At 38.5% G+C, this 12075-nt stretch overlaps 2 protein-coding genes across 2 annotated transcripts; one reads left to right on the plus strand and one right to left on the minus strand.

Annotated features, from left to right (window-relative positions):
- Window positions 1–3257: 3257 nt before the first annotated feature.
- Window positions 3258–3806, minus strand: LOC133832772 (uncharacterized). The gene has a single exon (XM_062263092.1). The coding sequence runs from the start codon at window positions 3804–3806 to the stop codon at window positions 3258–3260; it is 549 nt and encodes a 182-aa protein (XP_062119076.1).
- Window positions 3807–7817: 4011 nt separating this feature from the next.
- On the plus strand, window positions 7818–9062 carry LOC133832837 (uncharacterized). The gene is made up of 2 exons (XM_062263139.1): window positions 7818–8654; window positions 8892–9062. The coding sequence occupies exons 1-2, from the start codon at window positions 7818–7820 to the stop codon at window positions 9060–9062; spliced, it is 1008 nt and encodes a 335-aa protein (XP_062119123.1).
- The last annotated feature ends 3013 nt before the right edge of the window (window positions 9063–12075 follow it).

Raw genomic sequence — 12075 nt, forward strand, 5'->3', positions numbered from 1 at the left:
GTCAGTAATACGCGACCAGTGCCGACCCTGACCAATCAGTGCCATCACAAGTAAGCAATGCTACCAAACATATATCATATGTCAAATATCCGAATACAAGGCATTCATCATGCTTACTTAACAATTGCTGGCATAATTAGGATCATGCATAAACACAAAGATTCAAGCTCTGAACAATCTCATATTCAATATTCATGGCATGCCCTAATCACATGTTTCTCGTGCATCACATGCATCACATTTAAACATCCAACATGCATCAAGAATAACCATGCATGTCACATACACACAAGGTGCAGTTTTCTTACCTTGGGTTCGAGCAAGAATTAGTAAAAGAACGACCCTTGAGAACGATCAATCCTTTGATCATTTAGCGGTCACCTAGTCATAACCAAATATAGAATCCCATCAATAAAATAAATCATAAAAATGTTTATAATCTAAAACCTCACTCCCGGGATCCATCCCACACTCTTAGGACTCACAATCTACCCAAACGGGGTAAAGGAACCATTCCCCCGGCTCCCAAAGTCATAAAAAACCCCAAAATAGATTTGCTGGAAAATGCACTAGCGCTGGGGCGCTGCCTAGTGGCACTGGGGCGCTGCCCTAAAACAGAGAAGCCCAGTTCCTACCCTGCATAGCGCTGGGGCACCATCAGCAAACTAGAGAAAATTCTGGTCTTCCCCCTTGCGACCTCCCTTGAAAACTAAGCATCCAAACCAATCCCAAACTTCACCCAAACATCAAATTCAATCCCTAAACTTCATCTACATCACACCCTCATCAAAACCCAAGCAATCTTACACAAAAACTTCCATTAATTCTCAACTAACCACCTTAAATTCCTTTGACTTAAAACCATAAGAAAAACAGAGCAAAGCTTAAAGTTAATGGATGAAATCTTACCTCAAGCTAGATTTAAGTCCTCTTCAATGAATGAACTAAGTTTATAACCTCCAAACTTTGATTTCCTAGCTTGTTTCTTCAAGTTGGCTTTCAAAAATCAAAAGGAAGAAGGAGGAATGTTGATGATCGGATGTGAAGGAGAAAACTCTATTTTGTTCTAAAAGTTTCTACAGCCTTTGAATGATGATATATATCTTAGGGTGAAAAGACCTAAATGCCCCTAGGCTTATATTCTTTCCTTAACAGCTCTCAAGGGAAAAAACCTCATCTTCCACCTATTTCGTTAATCATAATTAACACCCTCCAATTCCCGCTATTCTCGATATTCTCCAACACCAATAATTCATATCTTGTTACCTTTTAATTCCTGGAAACGCTCTAATCATTAAAATCACCTCGAGACTTACCCCGAGCCCCGAACTTAACCCCGTTATGACTAGACCGAAAACTTGCATTCCATGATCGTCTCATGCCGAATGGCTCGAACAAATCCACATATAATGTGGCCTTATTTATAATTCACCCACATGCATGAAAATACACAATCACACCCTCAACGAGCCAAATTACCAAAATGCCCTTATAATAAAATGTGAACCCATTTGCATGCATTTAATATCATATTATAATATAATTCACATAAACATGCATATAATCACTTAATATCATAATAAATCAATTATGGCCCTCCCGGCCTCCTAATCAAGGTCCTAAACCTTATTAGGAAATTTGGAGCATTACATAGTCAGTGCCACGCACAAGTAAGCAATGCTACCAGGCATATATCATATGTCAAATATCCAAATGTAGGGCATTCAACATGCTTACTTAACAGTTGCTAGCATAATTATGATCATGCACAAACACAGAGACTCAAGCTCTGATCAATCTTATATTCAACATTCATGGCATGTCCTAATCACATGTTTCTCGTGCATTACATGCACCACATTTAAACACTCGACATGCCTCTATAACAACCACGCATGTCATATATATACAAGGTGCAGTATTTTACCTTTGGTCCAAGCACTGGTTACCAATAAACAAGCCACAAGCACGATCCTGATTCCAATCCCCTAGTGATAACCTAGTCACATCCATAATATAAAAACTCATCAAAATGAGTAAATAAATACTTCCAAGCCCAACCCAAGCCTTCGGGACGTCGAATCCCACTCAACTAAGTAGTAGGATCGATTCCAGGCCCTTAAAGTTAAAATCCCATGACAAAAGAACAATTATGGGAAACTTTTCCCTTAAGTGCCGCCCCCCCCCCCCCCCCCCAGACAGAGCCTCCTCTTCCTTCAACAAGCTTGGGCCGCAGCGCCCTAGAGCAGGGACTCGACCCAACCTCGAACCAACCATTTTTCCTCATTTTCTCCTTTTCAAAACCTTCCAAAAACCTATCCAAACATCTCCAAACTCAAAAATAAAGTTCCCAAACATCCCCATGATCCAAAACCCAAGTCTCAAATAAATCAAAAAACAAAGTCCAATTCAAGCTTAAAAACTTAGAACTTAAAACTTATATTACCTTTGATTAAGTTGTTTCCCAACTAAATCCTCCAGCTAATAAGCTTCTAATCTTCCCTAGGATCGCTATGCCTAGAACTCAAGTTTCCTTTGAAAATGCGATCGGGAGACAAAAATGGAACTTTGAGGGAGAGAGAACTTACTGAACGTTCTTTTTATTTCTTAACAGGTTACTTCAAGCTTAAGTAGCCTTAAACAAATCCTAACGCTCGGGGTCCCGAAAACGTCCCCGGGAGCAAAATAATCAAAACCTCCAGAATTTTCCCCTGATCTTACTAACTCCCAATTTATCATCAAATATTTATTCCCATTACCCAATAACCTGGTAATGCACTAAATACCCCTTGACTCACTCCGAATCAAGTATAAATCCCGTTGTGACTTTCCCACTAGCTTAACCCTGTCTGCGCAACACGGGCCGCGACCTTAGCCATTCAATGCCACAGCCCGCATAAAAAATTCTGGAAAAATCTGGGGATTCATTTCGCGACCCTCTAGACAACTCGAGTCCATATGCCGTGGCTCAACTTCTCTATGCCGCGACCCACCTCAAAATTCTAAATTCCTTGGGCCTCTGGAATGAACTATGTCGCGGCCCAATACGACTATGCCGCGACCCTTAAGGATTTTTGTTTTTTTTCTTCATATTATTTTATTTTTCATTTTCACGCTTTTCACGATTCCAAATGTACAAAAATAAACCAAATATACATAATTTACAAGTGCGAAAGTAGTAAAAATAATACAAATAAATAGGGTGCCTCCCACAAGCGCTGTCGTTAACGTCATTTAGCCGGACGCTGAACTCCTCTTCAACGAGGCTTCAAAAGAAAAATTGACTTCGCCTGATCAAACATCATGCATAGATATGGCTTCAACTGCTGACCATTCACCTTGAAAGGCTCTCCATTTTTGCCTTGCACTTCCACCGAGCCATATGGAAACACTTTCACAACAGTAAAATGGCCCGACCATCTGGACTTTAATTTGCCAGGAAATAGCCTCAACCGTGAATTAAAAAGAAGTACTTGCTGTCTAGGTTGAAATTCTCTTCTGACTAGGTTCTTGTCATGCCAGGCTTTTGTATTTTCCTTATAGATTTTTGCATTTTTGTATGCCTCGCTACAAAATTCATCAAGTTCATTCAATTGCAAAATTCTATTTTCACTAACGGCAGTCCAATCCAGGTTGAACTTTTTCATTGCCCAGTATGCTATGTGCTCTAGCTCAACTGGAAGATGGCAAGCTTTCCCAAAAACTAAGCGATTTGGGGACATACCTATCGGTGTTTTAAACGTTGTTCTATAATCCCATAGTGCATCATCCAACTTCTTTGACCAATTTTTCCTTGAACTATCCATAGTCTTCTCAAGGATACTTTTCACCTCCCTGTTTGAGATTTCAGCTTGGCCATTTGACTGGGGGTGATATGGAAAAGTAGTGTGGTGGTATACGCCGTAGCGAGCTAAAAGTGCATCAAGTTGTTTGTTAAAAAAATGACTCCCTTCATCACTAATAAGAGCTCGGGGTGTACCAAAACGAGTGAAAATGTGTTTATGGAGAAAGTTCAATACAATTTTTCTGTCATTGGTCTTTGTCGCAGCAGCTTCCACCTATTTGGATACATAATCAACAACTAATAGGATATACTCATTAACTGTGGCGCTCATTGAAGAATGTAGTGCAATATTGCAGAGGAAGCTGCCCCAAAAATTGAGAGATCCAGGGAGTTTTACTATACCTTACACAATTGGAAAATTTGAATGTAAGCATGCTTTATGTGATCTGGGGGCGAGTATTAATCTGATGCCCTTATCGATCTTCAAAAGACTTGGTTTGGGTGAGGCAAGACCAACAACAGTCACTCTACAATTAGCAGATCGATCGGTGAAGCATCCACGGGGTATTATTGAAGATGTTCTTGTGAAGGTGGATAAGTTTATTTTTCCTGCTGACTTTATCGTTCTTGACATGGAGGAGGATATGGATGTACCTATTATTCTCGGTAGAACATTTCTAGCCACAGGCCAAGCTCTCATTGATGTTCAAAAGGAAGAGCTTAAACTCAGAGTTTAAGGAGAAGAGGTGGTATTTAATGTCTTCAAGGCAATGAAATATCCTATGCCTAGTGACAGTTGCTACAGTGTGGATGTGATAGAGAAAACAGTCTCGAAAAGAAGGGTGAGTAGTGATGCTTTAGAGGCCGTGTTAACAGGTGGTGAGGTAGATGGTGATGATGCTGAGATGAAAGAATATGTAAACTGGATCAATTCTTACCAACCATACAGGAAGAATTTGTTGGGTTTTATGCCCTTATAAAACCATGTCGGACATGTAGCATGATTTCATATTATCAATAAAAGTAGTAAAAATCATTTAGTTTGACAACCGTGTTGTTTGCTTGTTTTATTACATGATTATTGAAATAATACAAACATTTATAAAATCCCGAACATATGGATAGTTACAATTATAGTGACTAGGTCACAGTGGATTATAGTTGTAATTATATGTTCAAAAGAACGAGTCCTAAGATTAGATCAGTGCATTGGATTTTCACTGATTAGGCAATCTACGATATGATCTACTTACACATTCAGGGTGTGATGTCTTGTCCAAGGCATCGACCAAGTAGATAAGATCAGATGTATTTAGTTACATCGGACTAGGACCAATATTGATTATTGATTGATAAATAAGTATCGTTGTTATCAAATCTAATCAATGTCACAACGTTGACCATATATTAAGCCGATCTTAATTCTGAGTGATAATATTCTGCTAATTATATTATTTAAATCTTTTGACTTGTTCGTTACCAGCTTACCCTACGGTCTAGCCCATACTTACATCTTGGAGATTTATTAGTGTAATTGAGTGGGAGTATTATTCATAGATACGAAATCTATAACTTCTGTATCAGAAGTGAAAAGATGATTTCCTTAATTGCTTTGTTCAAGAGGTTAAATGATTGAGATCTCATTTCTGTGATTAAGTTCACAGAAATATCATTTATAAGGAACTTAGTGGGAGTTAAGGATAAAATACTGATGAGGGGTAAAACGGTAATTTGCACCCAGCTCGTTAGTAAGTCATCGATAGAGGATTGACTGATTGTAATGGTTATAACAATGGATAACGTATTTATGGTTTTGAAAATACGTTCTATGAATTCAAGAGTTCAATTCCGAGTCTATAGTGGAGTCACGAGGAATTAATAAGGTAGTGAAATTATTCGTAAATAAATTGTAATGACCCACTAATCTAGACTATTTGGACCATTAACGAAACTATACATAAAACTTACTTTTTTACGAAAATACCATAATTTATTTGAGTAACTTGTAAAATAAGAGTTACTTACAAATAAATAGAATACTAAGAAGGATATGGGATCCCATTGTCTTTAAAAACAAAACATGATTTAAAATAAAAGACATTACATAAATGGTGCGGAAAATACATGTAAAAAGACATAAAACAGAAACTACATCCTCGAATCGAATAACGCTCGGCCCCTTGACTCCATTCACCATCGATACACATCCTCTAAGCGTCACGAATCTTACCGCCTCTAAAGCTTATTTTCCTGCACATAAAAAAAAAAGGAATGAGCCTAATGCCCAGCAAGGAAAATCTAACACATAGTCATAAACATAACTTTATAAGAAACATAAAGACTTAACATAATACATATAACATACACTTATTATAATGGCCATTATTACTTGGGGTCCCATAGACTAAACAAGCATATGCCCATGGGATTAGTGGGGTCCTACTAGCTAAGTAGGTCATATGCCCATAACCCATTTGGGGTCTTGTTAGTCGTATGGGTCATATGCCCAAGCCTACAAACATACATGCATACATATCATAACACATTTAACAACATAAAACATAAGATAACATAAGCATATAACATATTAATTCTAGCCTATTTTCCTTACCAAAGTTACCGAGATGTGTGGACTGAGTTGGGACTTTTTGAAACACTCCTAATAACCATAATGAACAAGAGTGAGTTGAAAGAAGAAAAGAGATGAAAAGGAAAATGGGAAGACTAAACCATTTGAGAATCATGCTTACCGAAACTTATGTGCTCAAGAACTTAGATTCCCTAACCAAAATGAAGATTAAGGTTAGAGATTGAGTAGAAGACTATGAGAAAGAAAATAACATAATACAGAAATGAACTAGAGTTTTGGTTACCTCAAAGACTTGAAAGACCAATCTACTCCTCAACCGAAATACTATAGAACCTCACTTCCCAAAGTGTTTGATAAGCTTATGATGTTTAAGCTTATGATTTTCCCAAACCAGGTGTTTACACTCTCACACTCACTTAACACTAGCAGCTTCTGAACTTAGAGCAAAAGGTGAATAATGGCTGGGTACTAGGTCCTATTTATAGAGTTTGGGAATGAAAGTATCTTGATTTTACTTGAATAAAAATAATGGCTTTTTAGGTGAAAATCATTTGAATAATCGTTCAGCAGAGGCTGAAGACTCGTTCAAAAGATGCTGGACTTTTGAAGAAGTTTGAATGGCTGAAAGGAAAAGAATTCAAAAGAGTTTGAATTCATGTTGGAGGAGGCGATATATCGCCTCCTGTAGGCGATATATCGCCTGGGCCAGTATGCCCGAGGCGACCGTGCATCGTCTCGTGTTTTCCGTATCTACGTGCTGCGATATATCGCCCCCTATAGCTGCGATATATCGGCATACGCTGAATATTTAAACACGAAATTACACATTTTTAGCTAAGTTTGAATGGAGTAAACAGCCTTGACTAAGCCTTCAACGTATTCAAAGCTGCTGACTGACCCTATAACATTCAAACTTTACTCCTTATTAAATTTAATCCTAAAAAATACTTAATCCTTAATTACCATTCATAACATGTGCTTAAAATCCTATTGGTTGATGTCTAAACCTTATAATATAATAAATATAATCCTTAATATCAGTCACATTAATCAAACCTTAGGTTATACTAAATATTCTTAAAATATAGGTTAAACTTAGAAAATCTATAAGTACTACTATGAGTGTCCAAATAATTCCCGGTCTGAACCAAAAATCCACAGTAACAAAGATAATACTAAACATACTATAATACTACTGAAAAATTAGCGAAGTAAAGTGTGACATCTGTGGTGGTTCTCATTCTTTTGACCAGTGTCCTTCTAGTATTAATAATAACATTCCCATGGACCAAGCTCAGGTTCAAGCTGTGGGAAATTTTCAGAGGCCATTCAATAATCCATTCTCCAACACTTACAATCCTGGGTGGAGAAATCATCCCAATTTTCTCTTGGAGGAACAATCAGGGCCAGCAACCTTAGTTTCAGGGCCAGTTTTAGTAGAATATGCCTCAGCAACCAATGAATCAAGCTCCTCCAGACAGGCCTAATGAATTACAGGCTGCATTATTGACTCTCACCAACACCCAGACTCAGTTCATGACAGAGACTAGATCTTCTATCAGAAATCTTGAAACACAAGTGGGGCAGTTGGCTAATATGCTAAATAATAGACCACAGGGAAACTTGCCTAGCAACACTGAAGTTAACCCTAAGGAGCAAGTTCAGGCAATTACTCTGAGGAGTGATAAACAAATTGAGCAACCCAGTGTACAACAGTCAACAATTCAGAATAAAGAGTTAGGTGAGAAATCTGATACAATTGGGAAAGGGGTTATTGAAGACCACCAGAGTTCAGAAAAGAGTCCTCCAGTTGTTGTTGACCAGCCAGTTCGTGTTCCATATCCTCAAAGGCTTAGAAAAACTACTCTTGGTAAACAGTTTTCTAAGCTTTTTGAGGTGTTTAAAAAGTTACATATCAACATTCCTTTTGCTGAGGCCTTGGAGCATATGCCCAGTTATGTAAAATTCATGAAAGAAATTCTGTCTAAGAAAAGAAAGATGGAAGATTATGAAACTGTGGCGCTCACTGAAGAATGTAGTGCAATATTGCAGAGGAAGCTGCCCCAAAAGTTGAGAGATCCAGAGAGTTTTACTATACCTTGCACAATTGGACAATTTGAATGTAAGCGTGTTTTATGTGATCTGGGGGCGAGTATTAATCTGATGCTCTTATTGGTCTTCAGAAGACTTGGTTTGGGTGAGGCAAGACCAACAACAGTCACTCTACAATTAGCAGATCGATCGGTGAAGCATCCACGGGGTATTATTGAAGATGTTCTTGTGAAGGTGGATAAGTTTATTTTTCCTGCTGACTTTATCGTTCTTGACATGGAGGAGGATATGGATGTACCTATTATTCTCGGTAGACCATTTCTAGCCACAGGCCAAGCTCTCATTGATGTTCAAAAGGGAGAGCTTAAACTCAGAGTTCAAGGAGATGAGGTGGTATTTAATGTCTTCAAGGCAATGAAATATCCTGTGGCTAGTGACAGTTGCTATAGTGTGGATGTGATAAAGAAAACAGTCTCGAAAAGAAAGGTGAGTAGTGATGCTTTAGAGGTTGTGTCAACATGTGGTGAGGTAGATGATGATGATGTTGAGATGAGAGAATATGTAGATTGGATTAATTCTTACCAACCATACAGGAAGAAGTTTGAAGAGTTAGCAAAGGGGCCTGAAAGACCATGAACATCCATTCAGCAGCCACCGCAGTTGGAATTAAAGGCTCTTCCAGATCATTTATGTTATGCATACTTGGGAGAGAAAGAGACTTTACTAGTAATAGTTTCAGCTGACCTCTCCAAAATAGAATTGGAAAAATTGTTGAGGGTTTTACGGGATCATAAATTGGCCATTGGGTGGACATTGGCGGATATTAGAGGAATAAGTCCTTCAACAGTAATGCATAAAATTTTATTGGAGGAGAATAGCAAGCCATCTATAGAGGTTCAGAGAAGACTCAATCCAGCAATGAAGGAGGTTGTACTTGAGCAGATTCTTAAATGGTTGGACGTCGGGGTGATCTACCCAATTTTTGATAGCGCATGGGTGAGCCCAGTACAAGTGGTACCTAAGAAGGGTGGTATGACCGTGGTAAAAAAATGAAAACAATGAACTCATTCCAACGAGAATTGTGACGGGGTGGCATATTTGTATTGATTACCGCAAGCTCAACAAGGCTACAAGGAATGATCATTTTCCTTTGCCTTTCCTTGATCAAATGCTTGATAGATTAGTAGGCCACAGTTACTACTGTTTCTTGGATGGGTATTCAGGGTACCATCTGATTGCTATTGCACTAGAGGATCAAGAGAAAACAACATTCACATGTCCCTATGCACATTTGCTTTAAGGAGCCCACCGACACTTTTCCTTGACTTCTGTCGGTTGGATTATGTAATGCTCCAGCAGCATTTCAACGGTGCATGAGGGCTATCTTTTCAGATATGGTAGAAAGGAGTATTGAGATTTTCATGGATGATTTCTCTGTCTTTGGTTCGTCATTTGACATTTGTTTGGGTAACTTGGAAAATGTGTTGAATCGTTGTGAAAAAGCAAATCTGGTGTTGAATTGGGAGAAATGCCATTTTATGGTAAAAGAGGGAATTGTTCTGGGACACAAGATTTCTAGAGATGGTATTGAGGTGTATAAAGCAAAAATTGCAACAATTGAGAAATTACCACCTCCGGTGTCGGTGAAAGGTGTGAGAAGTTTCCTTGGCCATGCGGGATTTTATCGACGATTCATCAAATATTTTTTGAAAGTGTTTAAGCCTCTCTCTTCACTGTTAATGAATGGTGTGGTTTTTGATTTCAATTAAGAGTGCCTTCATGCCTTCAAGGTACTAAAGGAGAAACTCATATTTGCACCTATAGTTGTGGCTCCAAACTGGGACTTACCATTCGAATTGATGTGTGACGCTAGTGACTATGTTGTGGGTGCAGTTTTGGGGCAGCGTATTGATAAGGTATTTCGCTCAATTTATTATTCTAGTAGAACTCTCAATGATGCACAGTTTAATTACGCCACAACAGAAAAAGAGTTGCTAGCCATAGTCTTTGCTTTTGACAAGTTCAGACCCTATCTAATTGGTAATAAGGTGATTGTGTACTGATCACTCTGCTATCAAATACTTGATGACTAAGAAGGACGCAAACCCTCGCTTAATTAGATGGGTTCTACTGCTACAAGAGTTTGATATGGAGATTCGTGATAAAAAGGGTACTAAAAACCTTGTAGCTGATCACTTGTCTAGACTAGAAATAAAAGAGAGTCAGAATGAGAAAGTTGTGCAGATCAATGATTTCTTTCCAGATGAACAGTTGTTTTGGGTAAGTGAAAATCCTGTTGTGCCTTGGTTTGCGGAAATTGTGAATTTCCTTGTTGCAAAGCTTGTGCCTCCTGAAATGACAAGGCAACAGTTGAAGAAATTTTACTATGAGGTGAAGCATTACTACTGGGAGGAGCCTATTCTCTATAAGCATTGTGTTGATCAAATTATTTGTCATTGTGTACCTGAGGATGAAATGCATTCTATGTTAGAGAATATATGTTATTGCCTCAATGGAAAAGGTAAGATAATACAACTCTATGCAAAATATTACAAATAAATAATGATTGATTAAAAAGAGTGTTACAACTCTATAACTGAAAATACAAACAAACAAAGAAAGGAAGAGGAAGAAAGAGAAGAAGAGAATGGTGAAAGATACAACTCTAAACAAAAGATTACAAGTAAAGGAAATGTGTTTGAAACAAAAGAAAAGAAGATTACAACTCTAAACAAAAGTTACAAGTTAATAGAAAATATAAATAGGAAGAAAAACAATAGAGAAAAAATGCAAGAACAAAACAATAGTAAACTCTCACTTACACAACCTAAGTGAAGAGGGTTGGGGATCACCAACTTGAATAAGGTTTAAAACCTTTGTCCAAAAGCTTATTTCCCCCTAACTCAAGTGTTTACTGAGATTTTTGGAAACTATATTAATAAAAGTTAAGAGAGATTAATGATAAGGGGTTTAGAAAATATAAACAAGATTTTTACGTGGTTGGGGCATTAATGAGCCTTAGTCCACGAGACAGTTGTATTAGAGCTTAGAAAGTCTATAACAATGGAGTTTTCTCTTCGTTTTAGCATAGTAACTGTATACACGCCAAAAAGAGTCATCTCCCCCAGTGCTCTGTCACATGTATTTATCAGTTCACAGGAGCACTGGGCTTGGGTTGGGCTGACCCGGGCCCAATAAATGTATAAATACTACTGGCTTCTCTATCGGAAGCCTAATACAAAGGATAAAAACATAAAAGACAAACATTAACCAGAGCCCACTGGGCCAGCCCAAAGCCTATCTATCACCCGACAAATTGGGGCTTTTGGTCTGGGCATTTCGAGTTACGAGGCAGATTCAAGGGACAAGATCGGTTAGAGTAGTGGCGGCACAGGTATGAACCAGCAGCGTTCAATCCCGATGTGGCCTTTTCCGTAGGTGAAACGTGGGGACAACTCCCACGCTTCATGGGACGGAGTCAGGGTCACGGATGCTTTATCCTGCCAACCCTGAGGACTCGACCTAGGTTCATTTACCGTAAGCCCAGATCATCCACCAGGAGCCCGGATATTTACCAGGCTTCGGGACCGTTTGCATACATCCCGACTGTAACCCCAAATAGTTGTACGTCTCCCGGATGAACGTCCCG

This window comes from Humulus lupulus, chromosome 1, assembly GCF_963169125.1.
Source record: "Humulus lupulus chromosome 1, drHumLupu1.1, whole genome shotgun sequence".
Classification (NCBI taxonomy): Eukaryota; Viridiplantae; Streptophyta; class Magnoliopsida; order Rosales; family Cannabaceae; genus Humulus; species Humulus lupulus.

What these genes read in the sequence shown, in the direction of transcription:
- LOC133832772 (XM_062263092.1), bottom strand. Translation starts at nt 3,806, where the DNA reads ATGGATAGTTCAAGGAAAAATTGGTCAAAGAAGTTGGATGATGCACTA.
- LOC133832837 (XM_062263139.1), top strand. Translation starts at nt 7,818, where the DNA reads ATGCCTCAGCAACCAATGAATCAAGCTCCTCCAGACAGGCCTAATGAA. An exon ending in GTATTATTGAAGATGTTCTT is followed by an intron (nt 8,655 to 8,891) that starts GTGAAGGTGGAT and finishes GATGTGATAAAG; the next exon opens with AAAACAGTCTCGAAAAGAAA.